The sequence below is a fragment of the Ptiloglossa arizonensis genome, chromosome 2 (genome assembly GCF_051014685.1).
Source record: "Ptiloglossa arizonensis isolate GNS036 chromosome 2, iyPtiAriz1_principal, whole genome shotgun sequence".
Classification (NCBI taxonomy): domain Eukaryota; kingdom Metazoa; phylum Arthropoda; class Insecta; order Hymenoptera; family Colletidae; genus Ptiloglossa; species Ptiloglossa arizonensis.
In genome coordinates, this window is record NC_135049.1 from 7,966,302 (window position 1) to 7,990,795 (window position 24,494).

The 24,494-nt window shown below is 34.2% G+C and overlaps 1 protein-coding gene across 1 annotated transcript; it reads left to right on the forward strand.

Moving 5' to 3' along the window:
• The first annotated feature begins 4,192 nt into the window (after positions 1-4,192).
• LOC143143149 (esterase FE4) lies at positions 4,193-19,487 on the forward strand. The gene is made up of 9 exons (XM_076304099.1): positions 4,193-4,493; positions 10,357-10,494; positions 12,919-13,084; positions 14,339-14,754; positions 14,972-15,137; positions 15,511-15,677; positions 17,003-17,150; positions 17,550-17,691; positions 18,950-19,487. Exons 1-9 carry the CDS (start codon positions 4,200-4,202, stop codon positions 19,224-19,226), a joined length of 1,914 nt encoding a protein of 637 aa, XP_076160214.1. The 5' UTR covers positions 4,193-4,199; the 3' UTR covers positions 19,227-19,487.
• The last annotated feature ends 5,007 nt before the right edge of the window (positions 19,488-24,494 follow it).

A 24,494-nucleotide genomic window follows, 5' to 3' on the forward strand; every position in this document is an offset into this window, starting at 1 on the left:
TGGATCAAGGAGTTGGAATTAAACATTGAAACCTTTTTATTTTCTTCAACTTCGATATCCTTTTCCTCTTTTTCTACGATCTTTTATCGAAATTCTGCTTCACAATTAGATAATCTTTCTAAGTGTACATAGAAAAATTTGGAAAAGAATCGTTGAAATCCTTCTCGATATTTTATGTTTATTGTTCCTAAAAACGTAGCGTTGGGAACATTGTGTTTGCATTTAAGATTACTCATTCTCCTCGCGTAAACCTTTTGGGTGTTTCATTTATTTATTTATAACGTTTTCCGTTGAAAGATGTTATTTATAATATGATTTTTGTTAACGATAACAAAGTGTCGAAAAAAAGAAATGGTCGCATATTCGAGCATGCATTCGTGCCATTTCATCAACTTTTCGAATTCTTTGATAAATCTGAGTTCAGAATACGTAAGAAACTTGTAGCTATTGAAATGCGTAAAAGTCTGAAAATGGATTTGCGAAGATTTGAAACTTGTCTACAGACTTAACGAAGAAATCATTTCTGTGAATGTGCGTCGACAGCCTTGCGAAGTTTTACTTGATTTAGGCAGTTGGAGCACTGTGGATTCCTAAAAAGCAATTGTCAACATCTTATGGTTGATATTGTCCATAGCCTAAGCTAACATATGGATCCAGATATCCAAGTTTAGTAGTTGCAATATTCATATTGCACAAAGCTAACGGATCCTACATTAAACATAAGGGCTTTCTGTAGATTCTCTTTATCCAATAAAAGAAAATGTTACGAGAGCCTGCAAAGCGTACAAATCGTTGTCGAAGTTAATAACGATGTTATTATGCATCTTATCTAACAGATATTTATGTGGATGTATACATTTATTTTAAATAAAATTTTAGCAACACTGTAGTCTTTTCCTATGCTAGTTAATGGAAAATTGGAGCGGTTACGATGACAGATGTATTATAGTTTCGGAAAATACATATAGAGAAGGTCGAATTAATTATGATATAAATGGCAATGGGTAATTCTACGTGGAAAAATAAGTCGAAAATGTAAAATAAACTTTTTTTCAACGAACCCTTGTTTTCGAGAAAAATCGACTTTGAACATATTCTCTTAGTACACGTGCACTTAACTATGTCATGGTGGAAGAGATCTTGATACAGATTGCTATTTATTTTTCCGTTCGTATTGTTTATGTTAATAAATACTCAAAACGATTAACACGATAAGCGTTCAGCTGTTACTCTCAGCAATTGGTATATTAAAATTGACAAATGTTTGCAAACACGAATTTTAAGTATTTTATAATGACAGACAATATGCTATCTTATTAATTACCTTTGTGAGATCAAGGTTGCTCAAAGCTTACAATTCAAATACGATGTAGTGTATTTTGACATCCGTTATAGAACGTAAGAGTGAAAAATATGGGATTTTATATGAAATAAATATCGGTGACCTTGAAAAAATACGAAAGAACTATATTTGTGAACAATTTGTATCGTACTACATTCTCCGTTGAATCCATTCAAATTGATTATTAAATATTTATCCGTATCCGAAATAATGGAGATAAGACGTTTTCATCTTGTTCTTGTCCATCTTATTTACATTTAATTTATGTGTTATATTTATATTTATTTACTCCGTGCACGTAGCTATACAATTGTACAGCAGTCGAACGTTGAAAAAGGATTATCAGATAACACGAAATCAACTCGTTCTTGTAGATTTGTTAATTTCGATGGTAGTTAAGCGGCACATTCGGCGGTAGTTAAGAGGTACATTTGGCGGCTTAAGTAGTTTTCATGTTTATCAGTTAGTTTCATTGGACACGACCGAACTTGTAAGCACCCTTCACCCATCCCCTGTGGATACGAGTTTGATAAGGGAGAATTAAGTCAAGAGATTAGCAGTTTAACTTAACAAATTTGTCGCTTCGTAAGTACCAACCGGTTAACTTTCTACTTAATTCAATTACCGACGAGAGACTCCACTCATTTTAAAATACGATCTACCTTTCTTTCATTTTTACGAGAAAGATAAAGAATTTTTGAAATTTGAATCTTCGATAATGTCGCGATTAAAAATTTAATCGGAGCGTTAATTTCGACAAATTTGTTAAATTTGTCGAATTCATTTCCCTTGTTAAAGGGACATTGGCAGATACATATACGCGTGGTTTTAATATTATTTTAAGTATTGTAACATTTTAAGTGAATATGAAAAAGTTAAATGGTGTCCAGAAAAGATAACTGTCTCGAAAGACTATATTTTCCAATTTTTATAGATTAAGATTGGTATTGATTACAAAATTTGTAATCTAAGAAAACATGAAAGTTATACTTGTTTCGATACTAACATGACTTGTTTCTATGTAAATTGTAATTATATAGAGTTTATCTTGATAGAAATGAGTATAAGCGAATTTATATTATTTTTAATAAATACAAATTAGTTTTCTTAGCTATAAATAAATTTCAAAATATTAATGATTATTACGCATATTAAATTATATTCATTTTTTCATTACGAGCAACTTATCGAATCACCGGCAGTATCTAAACTGTAAGCAAATTTTTCTGTTTATGAATATTTAACGCTTTTATTGGAAGCCTAACCCGATGCACCTTACCTACGAATGCATTCTCACACGGACATACGATCACCGCTGTCAATCTTCGTCATCATCTTCTGTCAATAGCACCGAAATTGTGATTCAGTGAACTAGAATTCGAGTGTGGGTATCAACACTCTGTGCCTTCTTTTCGTGGACGAATAATACACGTAGACGTTCCATGTTGTGCAATTTGAACTACATTTTCTTCATTCACTTTAGAATCGTCACTTGCCCAATTTTTAGCCAATTAAAGTGAAAAATCGTCTTCTTTAACTACTTGATTGTTTTACGAAGCATTGAATAGTAAGACAGAATATTGATCTACTCTACCCACTCCCTTCATGAAAGTATTATATTTGACGATACAAGTAGGCTTTGTTTTTATAATACCATTTCAATATGTTCTGTGAAATGTGCTAGCATCGTGAATTATTGCAATTATATGTACTAGTCGGGTATCTTATACAAGTTAACATTTTTTACAGGATACCGTATGAACGTACGGTCTCCACCAACGGTTGATAATTAAAAGACATCAATTGGGGTCTCCCATGCTCAACGTGTTAAGAAGCAAGAGTCACATTTAGCTACGGGAGTAGTTCCAGAAGTACCTGACCTAACAAAACAATCACAACAAATTTGGGAAAAAATATCTATATTTCTCTACACAGTCTCCTTTTAGATCGATAGCAAAGATAAATCCCAACTTCGTAACTGCAGAACAAACATATACGTATAATAGAAACCTTCAGTGTCCAGCGTATTGGGGTAATCTCAGAAGTATCTAATAAAGAAAACACCAAAAATTTAGGAAGAAATATTTTTGTTTCTCTAGGTAGTCTCCTTTTGGATCGATACACTTTTACCAACGATGTTCAATAGTTTCGATACCCTGTTTATAGCAAGAACCGTCGAGCTTGCAAAATAACCATCAACCGTAGACTCCACCTCTCTATTGCTGGCAAATCTTTTACCACCGAGCCATTTTTTCCAATTTCAAAACAGAAAATAATCCAAGGGAGCTAAATCACATAATGTGTGAACTGGTGCATAATCTCTATGAAAGAAAACCTTTTTTTCACCGAATGCTGCCGTGTTTTTTTTTCCATTTCATCGCTCAAACGCTGCAATAAGTTCGCGTAATACTCACCATTGATTGTTTTTCCTTTCGAAAGATAATCAATGAAAATTGTCTCATGTGTATCCCAAAAAACTGACGCCATGATCTTGTCTGTAGATGGAACTGTCTTCGCCATCTTTGAAGCCGCTTTTCCTCTTAGTCGTTCCTTTCAAACAACTACCGCTATCTGTACGTTAGATCGGGTACTACTAGGGACTGCCCTCTTGTGTCTTCTTATGAGACAAATAACGAGTATTTCTCGTAATCGTCGCTTTGAAGTTCAATGGCGGCAATTGGAAAGAAAATGATAGAAAACGTGCAGTGCTTTTGTTAAAGCATCGAGCCGGACGTTGTTGGTTTCGCGCCACTGAAGTTGGTCCGCGCGTGAATCAGACAACGCGAAGCGAGTCGCTCGATGCGCGTTACCGGCATCTGTTGACGTTATGCAATTAGTCGGTATTACTTGTTTGCGCATGCTTTACGGGTACAGTGCATTTCGAGATTCGCGACATCACGGAACAGGTCTCTCTGGAAAAATGCACGGAACGCGCGATCGGTTCGGTGCATTCGGTGAACGAGATCACGGATGGTCTTTGATGATTCTGTTGTTGTTGGCTACGAGTAATTTGAACGCGTACAAGGCTCGAGTTATGACGAAGTTTGGTGAAATTGAGGGCTTATGGAGCAGAAGTACAAGAGGCAAGCTCGTGGAACAGTATTTAGGTATCCCCTACGCGGAGCCACCTATAGGTGACCTGAGGTTCAGGGTGAGTTTGAGAGAGGTTTTCGATCATTTTTAGAGACCATGGTTTTCAACGTACAGCAAAGAGATGCGCGTGTACACGCGATTGGAGAAGGTTGATACAATTGGACCATTTTTTTAATTTTTTTAAATCGTAACATTTCTAACGAATATATGGGAAATATATTATCGCGCGTTGGTCGGTGTTTACTAGGCAGTACTGTGAGAAAGAAATTTTACTTTGATAATGTTCTAGCACCAAATTATTTCGGGAAATAGAAACGAATGGTTCGGGCGAAATTGAGAGATTGGTTGCTCGAGTGGGACTATCGGTTGATACTTTAATTTTGGCCCGTAACATTATACAAGTAGATGAAATATTAGGTTTCGTATTTAAATGAACCAAGTTTTATATTTAAACATAAGCATGTGATACAGTAAAAAGTTTAATTCCAGGACTTAAACTGTACACTTATTTTTCTACCTTTTTGCATTCTACACTTTTCTTTCCATTTTTAACGTATAAAATATATTCCGCATCACGCACAGTGTGTACTCGGAATGCATTTAAATTGTTCGAGAAATTATGAGAAGAAGTAGAAAACAAAAGTGATACTTAAATCGAACCGGTCTAATTTGAGCAACCAAGGGCGCAATAATTTAAGTATTTCGGCCATCGTGGCTCGCAGAGTTTTTATCATGTATACGCGTGACCTCATTATCAAGGCCAAATATTTTTTTTAACAATATGCCATAAAATAATCATATTTGGTCATAAATATATAAAACACTAAAATATGTTACTTTCTCGGTTGTAAACCTACTAGCCGGTGGGTTTTAATATTACATCGGATAACAAATCAAACGTTGTACTTCCGTATATAAAAGTTGACCGTATTTTGTAATATTAAAACAATGCCTATAATACATGTTACAATAGTTATTATTGTACCAATACAAAATTTAAATTAATTGAAAAACCAAAATGAATAAGAAGTTAATCTGTACAAGCATGTCCAAGTAAGGCATCCTTCTCCTATATGTGAAGTGTATCTATTATACAGATTATTTAATTATTCTTACTTACCTCCAAACTAGGCGGAGTTCTTACATGTATGTGTTTGTGTATTTGAATAGACTTGAAGAACCGGTCAAATAACCAGCCTCTAAAATAACATATATTTTTTCAAACAGAGTACAGATAATATCTAATTTCATAGTAAAAATCATAGTTTTGACAAAATACAGGCTTATATTTTAAACAAATTTTGTTAGTTTTATTGTCGTTGCAGCACCTTATCTACCAAGTTTTCCATTCAGAAAAACCTTGTAATTATAGTTGTGACTATTTTCGCAATTTTATCCTGTTGCTATTTTTGATATTCGGTAGCAAGTTCTTGTCCCAATTGAAATAAAAGTTCCTCCTCCCGTCATTTCTTTATATAAAATCCATGCATTTATCCCGGTTAAGTCTAGGATACTAAAAAATATATGTAGAGGCCATCTTTGAGATTTGAATTTTGCAGTGTATTTTCTGGCTATTTGACCCTATTTGGTGCTATAGTATTTACACCCTATTTGGTGCTATAGTATAATTGCATCTGGTATGCGAACACTATTTTTTTTCAATTTCTACAGATATATGCATTGAGTTAAGAACCAGTTTTTTATCGAGGTCAGCTTTATAAATTGTCGAAGTGCAATCATTTGAGCGGTATAACTTTATTGTGAAACGTGACGTATTGTCTTTCCTTTGTCTCGTTAATTTTCGTAACTCTCTTCTATTTTTGCGAATAGTTTCAACAATCGTCGTTTTTCTTTTTCCTTTGAAAGTTTAACGGCTAGTGATACATTTGTAAAAAAATACCCATAGTTATATTCCCTCCACAGCCTGTATATGGCTCTACTAATTTTAGCGTAACAAACTCCTCGAGAGCATCCGAAGGTTCTCTTTTATCTTTCTCCAAATATGAGAAATATGTCTTATCGAGTACAAATTGAACCTAATAAATACTGGATTTTCCTGGTAATTACTTCCGGGTACAACAATTTATTGGTCACGCTCTTATTAAACAGAGTGTATATTAAATTGCGAACAATATTAGTTTATGTGTTTATGCTAAGATATATTTCTTGAAAGTGAACTTATAGTAATATCGAAACAGACTAAAACTTTGAATTATGCTTTAGACTATTGTCTCTCAAAGTATGTTTCGCAAAGTTCAAGAGCAAAACTATTTTCATTATTTACAGAATTATCACTCTAGGTTGTAACAAAGGAGCAATATCGTTGAGTCGATGTTTTCAAAATTAAAAGGTGTACTTAAAAGGTATACTTAAGTTTGAATATGTTTTTGATATTTCCAAAAACCACTTTCATTCGACTGCATCATGAATGTTTGCAGCATTTTCTTCATTACGAACACGTTTTTATTATTTTATAAAATTGTAATGGAAGGAAAATATTGTCACACGACGAAGGTAAACGAAAAGACAAATTTTTGTATACCTATTCACAAACCAGCCTTGTATATATAGAATGTTTCTCATGCTAAAATACATGATACCATTTGGTGTAATATACTTGCAACATAGTATGTTCTTGAGAGTCAATAAAATTATTATTCAGTTAGCTGAATGCACTATAAATGAATTCAAGCAGTCATACTGTTATGTAAAACCATTTACATACTATTCAGTGTTGAAAAAAATACAAGACTAAGGGCTCCATTTGTAGCTGCTCGTGGTAGATCTCGAGGATCTTTCGAGCATTGAGTGTGTTTGCACGATGGGTGCCGACTATAGATTACTCGAAGGACCACCTTCCCGTTGGAAGGACTAACTGTTGTTGATCGTCGTCCGCTAGGCTGGACCGATGTAGGTTGTAGTGCCGCCTTCGAGGTCTCCGCCGCTTGCTGCTCTCACGTCCAGGGGGGTGTTGAGCGTTGTCCTCGCACACGGCGCCTCACTGGATGCACAAGCCGGCTGCCGAACTTCCTCGAAGGTCCAAGATTCCGTGGAGGCTCGAGGGATTGCTGGTAATTCCCTCGAGGAGTGCAAGTTCTTTATGGGAACTAACGCAGGAAGCTTCACACGTCAATCCGTGCGTTCAGGCCAAACTCTAACCGTGATCTCTTAGCTGTACTCTGTACGCTCTGGCTGTAAACCCTTGGCGATACTCTGTACTCTCTAGTCGTAGACCCTTGGCTCTATTGTCTTGGTGGTATTCTGTGCACTAGTCTAAGATTTCTCGGGTCAGTGCAAACGTCGCCTCGGTTCGCCCTACTCCCTTGAATTAAGGGTGGGTGGCGACGAATGCCTGACCAATTACGACGGGTCCTAGTCCCGCCGAATCTAAGACATGCCCATCGCTATGGGGCTTAGGTGGGGGCGTCGCGACGTAGACAGGGTGTCCAAACCCCTGCAGGCCTGGGCTGGAATTTTCCAGCATCCCGAATGACGCAACAAGGCCGCGCCAGGGCCTCGCGTGCCAGGCTGTGCAGAGGGTCCCCGTCCAAGTGCCTGCAGTGTTTTATGACGGGAAATAGCCATCACTTGCTCCGTGCCTCGAGTCGAACAACAAATAAACTGACCCACGGTGACAGGCCCTTGCCGTAGCCATGACGACAATTTCTCTAACAAACTCGAAGCACGGTCCCGCCATAAACCGCAGCTGCAAGCCTCTACACCATTTCTTATCGAACGACAAAACTTATCGAGCAACCTATTAATTAAGTTCAAACTATTGTATGTTTTTATTCAGTTACTACTTTTAAGTTTGATAACTGTCGATGCACGGTAAGAACATTACCCAAATTACTATGACGTTTTATTGTAAATAAACAAATTTGATTTTATTCAATTGAATGTATCGCGATTGGAATTAATGATATTTAACAAAATAAATGTGGTACTAAGAGGGCATTGAACATTATTTTTACATTGAATAAACAAGTATTTTTTCTAAATTTGAAACAGTCGGATGTTAACGAATGAAAAACATTTCTCAAAATACAAATTGATTGAAATTCAGTATTTATCAGTGATTTACAACTAGAGTGTTTTCTGACCATAGAAATATGTATTTGTATGAATAATATTCGCAGTTTATCATTAAGTAATATCACAATAATTATACTAGCCGCGTAACCTAATGTTCCTTCAGATAAGAAATTGAGTTTCATTTTATAAATACGAATGATTAAATCTTTGGTGTTCCACTTTCAGATTGTACTGTTTAACTTGCTATATGATTTACAATCACTAATCCATGTAGCGCAATTCTCGTATCAATTATCTTTTTTATATTCCTGTGTTGATAAGTGGCTGGTTATCACCGAAAGGCTCTATAATTAGTTTAATGCGTAAATCATAAAGTATTGTTGTACATGTTAATGATTTATGATTCTTCATGGTTGCTCTACTGACTAAGTCAATAAATTAATATAGATGGTTATTAGTTGTCAACAAGATAACTAACGAACAGTTTAGAGTTGCTCTCGAGATTTCAAAGAGGCTTTATTTCTTGTCACTAATTTATAATTTGATAACGTGTATTGAAAAGTTATACTTGCACCCAGAAATGTTTCCTTGTTAGATTTTAATTTAAGATACTCGATAAATGTGCTTAGAGTTTCACTGTAATTATTGTTTCAATTGTCTTCGCGTGTTATGGTAACGAACAAATAAAATTGCATTTCATTTCTTACGATATCCCAGAAAATATTGCACACCTTAGAATTATAATTTAATAAATTGTAGCTACAACAAATAATAATTTGCTGTTTTGGAATAACCTGCTGGTTCTAAGTACGACATTGCTCGAAAGCGGTCATAGTCGAACGAAACAATTTGTGAACTATAAACTGGGTGAATTATAATTTTAACTATAGAATTCTACTATTGTTTTCAAGAGTGAAGCAAAAGTAACAAAACTTTCTTTGCAACTTGCTCTAAACATAAACTGAACGGACAATAGAAATATTAACAAACGCAAGGTAATATATTATGACAATAGGTACACAAAGAATTTTAACCAGTGTACGGATTACTTAATTTCTATAAAGGTTTTTAAAAAAATGAATAAAAGTGATTATAAAATTACACAATACTTTCTGAAATAGCCTAATGTGTATTGATTTACATTACATGATCTACAGGTATTTCTGCCAGACAGGTATTGCGTGTAATTGATTGATTTTCTTAAATAATATTATAACCGTATAATGCGAGTTATTTTAACCATAGTGCGACAAATCAGCGGACAAGAAATGAAATATCGTATCTCTGTGAAATTTAGAGAGAAATTTCAAATAGCTGTCTGTTTTCATTTATCGACATTAGTTCTATTAATGTTCCACGTTAATAGAACCTAACAAATCATTAACTTGTATAATAGTAAGTAGGACAGACTCTAATATAGTCACTTCTCGTTAGAACGTGTTGGTCCCTCGATAAAGCGTATGAAATTATTCCCACCACTGTTCATGTTTTTCTGTTCGAGCAAACATCGATTAGTTTGTGAATTAAAAATCCAATTGGCCAAATTTTAAAGCAATGCTACATGTACTAGTCATCGGTACGACAACTGATATATAAATTAAAAAGTTTTACGTTTGTTATCACTATACCTTTACGATAGTAGTAATAAGAGATTCCCAAGGAGATGAAAATAAGATGAAATATGATCGTATTGGACTATTTTGAATTATATGCAATTTGAAAGTCTTTCAGAAATGATTCTCGTAACGTATAAGCGAAAATCGAATACGATCCTTTTTTATTTGATTTTCATCGGAAGAATCTCGGCAAATGGGATAGTGGCAAGTCTATTTCATAAGAATTCTAAAATATTTTATCATACATATTTTGTGCTACATGTTTGACAGAATCCACAGCCATGGAATCGCTCATGGAACACTTCCTACGATGCCACGAAAAATGGGTCAATATGCATTCAAGCGGATGTCAATGGAAATACTTTTGGTAGCGAAGATTGCTTATATCTTAACGTTTTTGTACCCAGAGTAAGTATTTACAAACAGTGGTTAATAGAACAATTTGTCGAGACACTGTAACAGTGTAGGTTAATTGTAGAATATTTTAAATTCGATTCTTAAAAAATAAATTGTACACAAGAAATTTAGCGAAAATATGTTGACATCGCAAATTGAATAATTTCTATTTTTTCCACAAAATTTGAAATATTAGTGATGTTTTTTATTCAAGGTTTATAAAAGGTCAACATACGGCTAGAAATATGCAATTAACATAAAATAATTATAATATTTAGTGAACTTGAAAACTTAAGAAAAGAAAAGCTGCCTTTGGGGAAGAAGTCGTTAATTATAATAATGGTTTTTTCAAAACGAACAAATTTTCTCTGACATCTTTTTTTATTAAAGCGGTCGAGACAAACCAATCATCGTATCTACAAATTTTGTAATGAAAGTAATTTCGAAGTGTAGAATAGCAATTGTAACGAGTTCTGTAAAAGTTTCGCGGATGGAAGTTTCACTCGTAAAAGCGCAACTCAAACGTACCAAAACATGACATCAGCTCGATTGGATCACAAGGTCTACACGTGATTTAATTAAATTTAAACAGTTCAAGGTGATGTGTTATACTTCAATTCCAACGTTCCGCTCTGAACAATCATTTATATATTATGTGTTCAACCAATTCAAACTGAATTCAAATATAAAACAATTAAATCTAAAACCACGGAATTGTTTTCAAACCAGTATATACACGGTGATTCAGCAGAAATAAAATATCTGATTAGTTTCTCTGTTGTTCAAAACATAAAAAGATTCTGTAGATGAAACTTGCATAGAGCAAAATTCTCTTCACTCGAGAGTAATTAAGCTTGTTAAAATGAAATATTTTACTCAATGCCTGACCTCCAATGAGTCTTGGATGACCTGGAACCACAGATCGTTTTACTCGCTCTGTATCTTCTATTGACGATAAATAGCCAAATGTATCATTTCGATAAAAAAAATTTGGTGACATTGACACGTCGTTGATGCTTCCACTTAAAGTCGAAAACAGTATTTTATACAAAAGTAGACAACTATTGTCTGGAACATTTGTTTGCGTGTTTAAAAATAAAGGAATTATTCAAGTAGCTAATTTTTAGTGTCCAATCCTGCTATAGGTCATGGTGAACCAAGAGATAAATATTGGAAAAAGTAGTAGTGTTTAATACTCACGTTCTTAAAAATTGAGGAAATAATTCAAATAGTTTGGAAGCATTTTGAAAAGTTCAAATTACTAAATTAATGGACAAGTTAAACCTGTGTTTATTATATAAAAGTTATTATGCATATATCAACATGTTGTTAAGGCATATAAAAGTTATTACGTGTCTGACAAATAACAATTTTAAAATATACCAAATGAACTAAGTGCCAAGATTAGATAGATTTGAATTTTTAATAATTATATATAATACTAACAGCCTTGGCATAGAAAGTATCAATTTAAAATCAAATAATATTGATTGAGTCGTGTGTTGAATCTCGGTTTTCACTTCTATCAAGTGTCTTCTTAGTTAGCTCACTTTAGTATCTAACGATATATACTATAACGAAGTAATGAGCAATAATCTAATACACGAATGAGGATCGTTTAAACTGTGAACTTCTCGTTGTTGGAGGCAATTCTTCAAACGAACATCCAGCTAATACCTTCTATGACGGTATTGGACCTCGACGTGAAAGACCTCAGTGGAGTTGGGCCCATAGGGTTTTGCCTCTAGGGCAGTTGACTACTGCCATTGTTTTTTGATACAGTAATCTCTAACGAAGAATAAGACATTAGGACGATAGAAGCGCAGGTATTCGGTAGAAAAATAGAAAATACGTAACAATAAGGCGACTCATGTGGTCCTAATTCCTCGTTCAATTAGTTGACTGGGGTACGAACACTGCCAGCAGATGTTCTTTTAAAATAGCGCGTACCTGTCCGTAGCATAAACCTCGACTTAAATAAGGCCTTTATCCAAGGTCTTAACAATGAATGTTCCGGAGTGAAAAATAATGGTTCGGCTTAGATCTGATCTAGGTTAATAATAACAAAGAAGAAGGAACACTAGAATGAAAGTACATTATAATTATCTATTATTTCCTTCCATTTTCTGATGCCTATAATTCCAAAACTAGGGTTAAACGATCTCTAATCGTAGGTTGAAAATACTCAACAGCATTCTCTCTCTAATGGCTACATGCCATTGCTAACACTCTATAAGAAAATATATACGTATGTATAAATATGTTAGAAGAAAACCATTATTGATAATGGTGTGTAATACCTGATTGTAGAAAAATTTCAATCTGTCCACTTTTGGCACTTAGCACCTTCGATACTTTCACTCTGCGAACATCTCTTATTTATTTTTCAATTTTCATACTGTTTAAATATTAAAGAGACGAAAGAGATTTTACTAGATTTCAGAGAAAGAGAAGACGACGAAGGACAAATTTCCAGTACTGGTGTTCGTGAATGGCGGGCAATATATGAAGGGAAGCAGTGACAGCCATACATATCCTCCGAACTATTTGATGGAGCAGAACGTAATTCTAGTTACAATGAACTATCGCATTAACATACTGGGTAATACTTTATCCAACAATGCATCTATTATATTATTTTATTCCAAAGAAACTTCGAGTCACGAATATTCTGCAAATAAGAGTAACATTTGAAAGTAATTCTTTTCGCTTTTCATAAAATTTACGCGAATATTGACATTGAAACGAATTGTTTTTGTCGCTGCACGAAATTGGGTCTTTACATTACGTTTAAAATTGTTTCTGTCAAGTGCAAAGTCTAAATGAATATAGTACCACGTTAAGAGTTACTAGTTTTAGGTTATGAAAAGACATATTTCTACGACAATACGTACTATATTTTAATTACTTTCTACTGTACAAATACTGCTAATCATATTCGCAAAAAATGCAAAAATAGTAATATTTAATTCTCACGTCCTTAAAATTTTTGGAAATGATTAAAACAATTTGAGAGTATTTTGAAAAGTTCGAATTACTAAATTAATGGACAAGACTGTTGAGTTTAATAGATAACTCCTCAATGACAATGACTGTAAATTGCAAAGAACATTTTGGAAATATTTAATTTTTGAGTTAGAATTTTTGTGAAAAGTTGATCAGGATTCTACAAGCTAAAATTGTACAAAAGAAAAGAAACCGTTCACTCGCATTACTCTACGCAGGCATATTGTCACTATTGGCTAAATTGCTTGTAAAAGTTCAAAAACACGATAAAACGAGATGCAAAATGCATTTGAGACGCATTCGTAGACTCTATCGGTACATCTTGCTTTGCGAGGCTACACACCTGCCTAATATAATCAATAGTGATAGTGTTTGTGTAAAGACACAGCTGTCGTGTCACAAGTGATGCGAGTAAATGATTTCCCAATTCTCCATGATTTTCACGACGTGTTGTCCAACACCGACATGTTTTCCAATATATTCCCCAAAACAACAACATCATTCCCCATAGGCTTAAGTAACCTTCAAACTAGTTTAGTTTGATCAAACTATAGCAAGCTCAAGTCGGCACACACAATCCTCTCCAAACTTTTCTGGCGCCAAATGAACTTTTAATTAACATTAACGCGTTTGTATCGTACTAGTAATAATGCTTCAATTAAGAATCTTTATATTCACCAGAGTTTCTATTTAGAAGAAATTTATTTAACAATTTAATAAAGTGAGAATATATACATATTTGTGACAAATTTTGCGATAACCTACGGTATTCCAATCGTTTCTTTCTTCTTCCAACTGAATCTCGAAAACTTACTTACTATGTCTTATTTATTTCTCATTGTTCCGTCAGGATTTTTCAGCACGGAAAACAAAGTGTCGCCAGGCAATTATGGTATAAAGGATGTCTTAATGTCTATGCGATGGATACACGAGAACATTGAGTCCTTCCATGGTGATAGAAATTCCGTGACGTTGTGGGGTCATAGCGTTGGAGCCGCTATCGTTCACACGTTGGCTTTTACCAAGAAAACGGAAGGGCTGTTTCATAGATACATAATACAGAGCGGAAGTATATTCGCCCCATGGAACTTGAACAAGAAGACATGGATGCGACAAAAGTCACTAAAAGCGGCCAAGATGTTAGACTGTTTCCCTTGCGAAATGGAGAAAAACTCGCAATCGCTAACCGAAGAGGAGGACGAGGACATAATGCGATGCATGAGATCTGTAGATGCGCAGAAGTTCGGCAGTGTGATCGCATCTTTCGTAAGATATTAATTTACATTTTCGAATTCGAACAACCTTATCTTTTATCGAAATTATTCTCTATGTAGAATTTCGTGCGCCACGAACACTTCTCTTTGTTATAACGGTCTACTCGTCAAAATAGAATTAACGTTTCTTTGAAAAATCTCCAGCATAATTAGATCCAGGAAAATTACTTTGAACGAATAATAAAGTGCTTCGTTTATATATCGAACAGAATGGAAAAACAGAATCTCACTGTCCTTTTGGACCAACCATCGAACCGGAGTCTGAAGACGGAATCCTAACAGTGCATCCAATAACAGCTACAAAGAATAAGTTGTTCAGAGATATACCTTTTATAATAGGGGTTACCAAGGACGAGGGACTGATAATGACAATGCGTAAATATTAAGAGCATTCAATCGTGAACACAAAGCCCTGAAAATTTGTAATTATCTAGAAAGATTAGAGTCAAATGATTCTTGATTATATTTAACTATCGCTTATAGAATGTCCATTTGAATAATTCCATAACGCTTGCAATTAGATACAGAATAGGCTACTGTTGTTGGTATGATCGGCTCAAAGTACAAAGCTTAGTATTTCATCTCCAAAATAGGGTCGGTAAACTAAAACCCTGCAATGTCTCAATTCCGTATTGACGTTCTTTCTTTTTTGAAAATGTAGCTGGCTTTTGTTTCGGGATCTAGCAATTATCGGGATCCAGTTGTAATTTTAAGTAATTCTGAACAAGTTTGTTGTTTCAAACTGCAGCTTACAAGGATACGATGGATGAGCTGTTGGACAATTTGGAACTGTATATACCCTATCTACTAGAATATACTCAGCTATGTACGAACACATCTACTTTCGTCAACGCTGTAACAGACTTCTATTTCAAATCGAACGATACTAAAATACTCTGGCAGAATATCGTCCAGGTATGTTATTACTTAATTGAGAAGCTATGGCATCAACTGTGAGATTCGTTCAACAAATAAAAATGTAAATAACTTAGAAAATGCAGTAAAACGTAACGTAACCTTGACCTAACCTCGCGATTGACGCCATATTTACCTCGATAAATGTAAGCTTGAAGATTGCGTAAGAAACTCGTTTGTCGCATTATGTTGACAAATGGAAACGATGGTTACACTGGTTGTTGAACCAATGAAATTGTAACCAAAAATAGTAGATAGTAATAACTATAGTTAGTAGCTACATCTACACCAATTCTCGCTTTTAAGCGATGAAATCGAGACCGCCAATTCATTTAAAAGCGAGATACGTAGCGATTTTTAGTTTAAACTGAAATAAAAAGAGATCGTTTTCGACTGGGATTACGAGAAAACATGTCTTTTGTATTGCATAAAATGTGCTGGTATTTTTAAATTATTTGCAATTATCGAGATTCTTAGGTATTTATTGTAAAAGGTTAAAATATAGACTTCTATTGGATGTAGAAGTTTTAAACTTTTTGCAGACAAAAACAGAATTAATTCGATCATTCTGCACAAGTGACATTCAATTGTATCCTCTATTTTACTTAAATGTTCCAAACCATTTGTCTGTACATATATTTTTTTTTAGTTCATAAATTTCGTCTGACGTTAAATAGTCATAATTCTTCTTGATAATCACTTATCAACATGCGTTCAATTCTACTGGCAGAAGTTAAACATCGTTACATAAACATAGAGTAGAAAAATTATCTATTAAAAAGTTGCAACAAAAAGATTATATACAATTTTTCACTGATATGGGTTTCGTATTGGTATGAACGATCAAAAATGTTGAAATCGAACGTTACAATAGTAATCGATCAGTAGAAATAATATTTGTTACCTTCGATCTCTCCTATTAGTGACCATCAACTGCAGACAAAAATTAAATGAACGTGTATGGCTTGTTCTCAGATCGTAATTCGTCAGCAACGAATCTTCCATTGTAATGCAACACTATATACGGTGCATTTGCATATAATCGGTGTTGATCGTGGATTCATTGTACGAGTCGATTTTTTTTTTATTTTAACCTGAGAAGAGCCACGCGTAGAAAAAGTTACGAAAGACATGTCAAACCTGTTTTTTTAAATTAATTATCAAATGTTTCGTTGTGTCAACTTAAATGGGACATTCTGTATACGAGTGTGTCTGCCATCTTTCTATATAATGGATACATCGAAGCATTGGTATCAATAAATACTAAATTGATGTGCATTTATGGATTACCACGTAGTTTGTTCATAAACGTGTATATATTACAGGCAACGGGTGACTCCTTGATAGTATGGCCAGCATATAAGACGGTAAATTATCAATCGACAGTCATGAATTCCAGCATTTACTTTTATATGTTTGGATACGAGGGTACGTTCAGCAACACTTATAGTTTTGACACAACGATATACTATGGTGAGTAAAATTGATCGCACACTATTATACTTTGAAATTCAGGCTCCATTTATCAACTCGATAAAATTCGACGAACTTCGTTTGGATGAGATAGTATTAATTAATATTTAATAGATTGTTTTTCCTTCATTCTTTCACCCGTTGCCACTTCGATACTATTTTTTTTATGTTTTACTTATTCTTACAATTATATACGTAAGTACTGTGACGATATTATTTAAAGTATCGAATAATAAAAACGATGAAGTTTCTTGTGATATTCTTGATAGTTTTGTATTAACATTTTTTAGTATCTTACAAACATATGATACTTCATTCGTGTCTAGTAGAAAATGGTACGGAATGGTCTCGAGTTACCGTACGTGAAAATTATATTTTGAACCTACTTAATTTGTTCAGGTGTAGCGCATGCTGACGAATTAAATTACTTCTTTCCAACATTGAACGAAAAATTCAAGGATCTAATGTTCCATAACACTGAAAGCGATGAGGCTATAATAAATATAATGACGGAAATGTGGAGTAACTTTGCTATCAACGGGTAAGAATGGACGCTACAATAATAATAATTTCTTAACATAATACTGAATCAATTTTTAGATCAAAACATTGTCTTTAATGGATCCTTGCATAATTTAACTTGAAAACAATGTTTTAGTTCAATTCTTTTTAATTACTAAAACCAGTTTAGTATTTTAAAAAATCTGTATTAATTAAATTTAGAGACACGGGGATGGTAATTATGCTCATTATTTACCATTTCATCGATTGTAATTACTTAGTTTTTAAACATTACAAGTTTTTTCGTCAATATATTTTAAGGTCATTGAAATTTGTAAAGTTGTTACTAATGCGAATAATTATTACGATCGTAGAACAGAGTTTATGAATATTCCGGGGGAAAAAGTAATAGATTGAATTGTGTTAAGTCGTAGAGAAGTATCAAATAACTCATATTTTTAATAATAAAACGTTGAAAATTATATGTGAGTATTCATTACTCTTTACTCTATAATACTTTTGAATTCTTCCCCTTTAATATACTTCAAGGTCTATGAAATCGGTAAGATCACTAGTAATCTGCATAGTTATTAAACTTTCAAACGGAATCGTATGTAACAAATCACCGGTTTGCATATAAAAGTTATCCGCGTTTTGAACAATTTCATTACTATTGCACGTCTGCTTCAATGTGTAATCAATTTTATCTAGTAATAGTTGCTCTTTTTTTTAATTTTATTAGGACCTATTTTTTTTTACGAAAATAATATTTACCGTCATGATATTTTTATGGAAAAAAAAATGATCTTTACGATATGTTTTAAAAGCTGCACTTATAGAACAGATATTTCACGATTTCATACAAACAGTTTTCTCACAACTTTTATTAAAAAGTTTTACGAAATAAATTGAACTACTATAATATACTAGTTTTATTTGACAATATGTCATATACATACCAGTAAAAACATATCGTTAAAATATCCTATGTTCACGTTGAATAAGCATTTTTATATTTTATGAATTCTATTAAAACTAAAATTGTTATATTCCAAAACTTTGATTTATTTGTTCTCATTGAAACTTCTATGCAATCTACTTTTCCTAAAAAATTGAATTCATTGAAACACTTCTATAACTGTTTGGCTCCCAAAGTTTCAATGTAAATTGCATTTTAGTATAAAAATAATTCATTCTTTTATTAGATGTTTTAATTTCACTTAAAAGCACAATCTTTTTTAATTACTCGATATTATGCTACTTAAGAACTGACAATGATTTTTGTTCTGTGTTAATAGAGTACCAAGTGCATGGAGAGTGCCCGAATGGCCCGATTATAAGGATTCCCATGAGTTTCTGCAAATTGGAATGCATAGAGATACAGAAATTGTTGTGCAAAGAGACTTTTTTCCCGAAAGAATGACATTTTGGGACGAAATAACAATAAATTTCAGTATGCTCGAAGTGGAGCCGTCGATTGAAGTGAACAAACCTAACATCAGCACTTCTAACGATTACAATAAATTCCTGATGTGTTTATTATTATTCGTCATCGTTTGCTTAAGAAATACTTGATTGTTTCTATGATATTTTTCTAATAACCGATTGGTATAACAATGTGAAATAAAAGAAAGACGAGTAACATTGTTTTATTTATACGACACTGTTGAGTAAAGTTTACGAAAAAATGTACAAAAGTAGCTGAAATTTGTTTCAACTTTTCGATCATAAATATCAACGTAGGAGAAATTATTAGGTCGAATCATAAGTGATTACCATTTTTTGTACCAATTTTATTTCTTTTTTAAGAGAATGATGAAACAACTTATTGTTAATCCAAAACGTATTCTCCGTTATTAAAAATAATTCTTTCCCATTTGTTTGGTAACTTGTTAATTATTTATTCAAAACAAATAAGAATGTTTTAATGAAAAAAATTTTCCAACGAAGTTCCCGCCATGACAGTCGTCATTCATTTTTTGTCCATTTGGAGAATGTTGTACGGATCGAAAGAAATGATAATCTATGGAGGTTAAGGTCGTTGAGTAAGGAGGGTGAGATAAAATGGACATCCTAATTACAGAATTTTTTCTTGGGTAATTCTTGCCGTATGTAGTCCAGTGTTTCTTTTACCATTTTTCTTGGATTGTGATCAATTATTCAACTTGCAAGGTTGCTATAATTGTCTCGTTACACCAACACGTAATAAATTAATGATTTTTCTTCGATCCCATCATACATAAAGGAAAATCTTTTTTCCAAGAAAGATGGCTCTGAGTCTCGACCGAGGTTGTAGATCTTCATCTATTCACTGACTTTTTCGTGTACGTAATTTTGTACGTGAGCCAATTTTTATAATTTATGCTTGTTAACTTATTAACTATCTGTAGACCGTCGAAAAAGGACTGTAGGTTACTTGGAATTCTCCAAAAAGTTGATCTGCACTAATATCACTGTAATATATAATATCCTTAAAGATCTCTTCTCCAGTGATCCGAGGAGAAGAGAAACAACAGCATTACTTATAATTCAACTTAATACTTAGCGTTCTACCAGTAAAACATGTAGATAGTAATATTCAGCATGCTCTTGTGGAACTATATTGAATTTAAACATCGTATAACATTGTATTTAATTAATTAACATTGACGCATTAACCAACGATTAACAAATTGACAAGAAGTCACCTCATAGAATTCAAGAAAAATATAGCTTGATAATTTAGTTACAACCTCCGAGAGAATGACTTGATAATCGCATAGGTATCGGGTGCTATTTGACACTGTTTAAGAGAATTAAAATTATGAAACGACGAGAAAGATGTCGATGACTAAAGAATGAGGACTTCAATGGCACAAGAAAGTCCGATATTTTTAGTTCATTGATACTATTGACCGATACTGTCGTATATTAAAAAAAAAGAATGAGGTTGCACGGTACAAACTGGAATCCCATGTCAACACCAAAGAATTGAAGCGAAAACTGATAGGTTGCTCGATAAGTTTTGTCATTTGATAAGAAATGGAACTATTAGATGCATCGTTTTATTTTTCTAAAGATGCTACTACTCTTTGTTGAACATGTATGGAGTTTCATGTAGATCTGTCGACTCATTCGTATATTTACAGTTGTTCAAAGTTGAACTGTCATAGTATAATATTTTCTTAGAATGGTAAAAACGACAAAACTTATCGAACAACCTAGTAATGTCTGGTGGAAGATCAGCATTTCTCCAGCCCATGAATAATTGTCAATTATGTAAAATGTTTCTCGAAAGTCATTTATCAGCATGAGTTTCATGTGTATACAAGCCGTTGAATTCCTACATTTGAGCCATTCTGTCCACTTTGCGCGACTCGTTTAAGTTCCATTGGATCCGTGAAATGATTCTCGATTGACTCTCAATTCAAGATGAAGGACACAATTTGTTTCTTCGATGCGATTAGCAAAGAAGCTTTTGCTAGGTATTACGAACGACACAAGAAGAACGAACATCGAACGAAAACTAGAAAAATTCGGAAATTTAAGGTGCCATTATTTCAGGGTTGCGACAACGCATCGCGACGAATCCGAAATTTAAATTCCGTCAAATCGTTTCTTCTAATTGACACTTAACAGGGACCAAGGAAAGCAGCAAGAGGAACATGGTCCGCAATGAATAAACGAACGGAGGTAGATTATCAGCGGCGAAATCTCCCAGAGGGCTGTCCTCGGTCCTAATAAGACGGGGCTAATAAACGAAAAGCATAATGGAATCCGGTGGAAATTAAGTTCACCGTGTGGAGAGTTAACGCGTACATAAAATATGCAGACGGCCAGTTTCCAGGGGGTTCCTTCGCGGTTGTGGCTCTCGGGGAAATTAATCATCCAGCCTGGGTAACCAGTGTTTGTCTTCTTTCCGTTTCCGGCCATATCACGCCGAGTGGAAAGAAGTTGCCGCAGAGAAATCTTGGCTGGAACAATGATTATGCAACGACGACAAAATGAAGACAAACGCCACCCTCTTCTGTCGCGAATCGCCTCTACCATGAACGGAAGAAATATACAGTATAACGACCTAAACCGAGCGTGCCAGTGTCGCAGAAATCATGCTCTGGAAATTGGTTTATTCGTTAGAAAACACCAACAACCTGAACGTAACGGTTAGCCCCAAAATCGATGTCCCGAAATTCTGAGAAAATCAAACGGGGACATTTGAAACATTTAGAATAATTAAAAGACACTACTTGACATTATTTGGCTTGTAATACCTAGGAAAACTGATCAATTTCATCGTTTACGAATACGTCTATTTCGACTTTAGAGACTGTCACGCGTCTCGAAAATAAAACACGATGAATCATTGAACATAAACCGATCATAAATTGCTAAATTGCAGAGTTACGAGGCAACGAATCGTATAAATTCGAGTAACTGGACTTTTCTCCTCTTTCTTGCGAGACTGACCGACTGTCGACGAAATTCGCTGTTTGTTTTTTTCCATCTATACGTGGATATTGACTGTATAGGGTTTGAGGAAAGATTTCTTTAACGTTGGTGCACGGACAACACTTGTCCAATTTCGAAGCTGGCCGGCGAATAAATTGCTTCGCGTAGTTCATAATTAAACGTCGGGGAGGTAACCACTCGACAAAGGCGTATTCCGCTCTGAAACATTCCCGCGATATTACGTTTCCGTTGAAAAGAAGAGCAACTTATTTTCCGGTCTTATAACGATCTCGGGTCTATTGTTTTGCAAGACGTTTAATTCAACGCCTCAGGCGAGAAGGTAATTAATGACAAGACAAAAGCGAAGAACCGCAGAGCGGTTTCTACCTTAAACGATACATTACATCTGCCACTCAAGCAACTTAGAGAGAGAACATTGCTTTTTCTTTAAATGTTTATTATAATATAAAGAGCCAGAGTATTTAAGAAACATTAGTGGAAATCAAGCGTGAGCTTGGTCTCATCTTAATTAATTTTGAGGTGATGAAAGTATGAAGAGCAAGAGCTTTTGAAGAAAATTAGAGAAATGTCAGTATGGTTAAGTTAGGTCTGAATTCTTTTACCATCTACCTTTACCCTTCCATTTTTATTAAAATATCTGATTAATGCAATTGGGGGGATATGTATTTAATTTTGATTATTATATAAACTTGAGTTATTAATTAGATACTTTTGTTATTTATTAAAATATTTGTATATAAATACTTATGGAAGATAATTAAATAAATAATGGTATACTACAAATTATTTATATAATATATAAATATAATATATAAATAATTTATGTACTGTAATTAAATAAATAATAATAGTGTTTACCACCATCTGTCACGGACATTTAACAACGATGAACATGCTTCTTAAAACTATCACGAAAGATTCCGCAGTTTGTTATCAAATTCTGACAATTTTACCCACTTCTTAGTTCAGTCAATTCGATATTCATAAAATTAGTCCTGGTAATGTATACTAAGTTGTTTCGATTTTTCAAATGCAATTTCATAATAAAAAATAAAAAAGCATTAAAATCTTCGACACTTGATTTTACCTTCTTAAAGAAATTTCGTACGAACAGAAATCTCTCTCTATATTCACTATTATGCTCTACCTGCACACAAATTTTCATTAAAATCAGTTTTACAGATAAGAAGAATTCCCTTGTAAAATAGCTTACGAATAGTTTTTGGAGTCACTGTACGTAACTTCCGCCAATCGTGGAAATTTATCCGATCGAAACATTCTCCCCTGAGCAATCTGTAAGAGAAAGGAGTTACGAATTTCAACGACTGTCCATCGAAACGTTCTTTACCGAGTTTTGTGTCTCTCTTTGAAGAGTGTTTCGACGGTTGCCTGATGGATAGTGTGGCTCTACCTTTAAACGGACAAAACACTGCAACGTCTGCTTCTCGTTGCATCGATGATCACAAAGCGCACAACAAAGAGGAACAAGGAAAAACATCGAGGGCCATATTTTTTCAACCTGAGCTCAAGGGACAAAGAGAATCTGCAATACGGATGATACCCAGGCCAGGCGTGAACTGGCACGAGGAAAAACAACGTGGCAGATACTCGAAACGAAACAACCGACGGGGATCTGAAGGACAGACGTGCCACAGAGAACCACGGGAGCCCTGTTGATCGACGATTTGCATAGACAAATAAGTTCGGACTCTGATGAGTCGCGTCGCCGATATTTACCTAGCAGTCGAATAATCGTTTTCGAAGCGATTTCGAACTACATGTTGAAATGTGCAAGTGTAAACACGTTGGACGAAGTGCCTTTCGAATTCATTTGCACTCAATTCACTTGGACAGTGTCGATTTACAGTGGCCTCGAGTTTTTGACGACCGACTATACACTCCAGAATCTGCTTCCTGGACTGGTCGGTGTAATGGTAAAGTTGGAAACGAACCTTGAGTCGTGTTCACGTATTGGTATACAATATTGTATATATAGATAACTTGGAATCGTTTTCATGTATTGACATACGGTATTATTGATATAGATCATTTCGATTCGTTTTTACGTATTGACATATAGTATTTATAAGTAAATTTCAAAAGTTGGTCGTCCATTGTTAAGATTCATTCAACGGTCCACTCCAGTAGGAAACGAAACGTTTCCTATGCTACAGAATGAAATTCTTCACTTTGTAGGTAGTCGGGACGAATCTTACGGTATACAATAATAAACCGTTAGAACTTGGCCAATGAAGGTTAAATTTGAAGTTCTATCAATTGATAATGAATGAGAGGACCCCGATTCAGAGGAAGTTCAGTTGCTCTGAACTTTGATTGCCTAATTAAAATTCATCCTAAATCTAGCCCATACGACAACCTAACCTAAATCTGGTA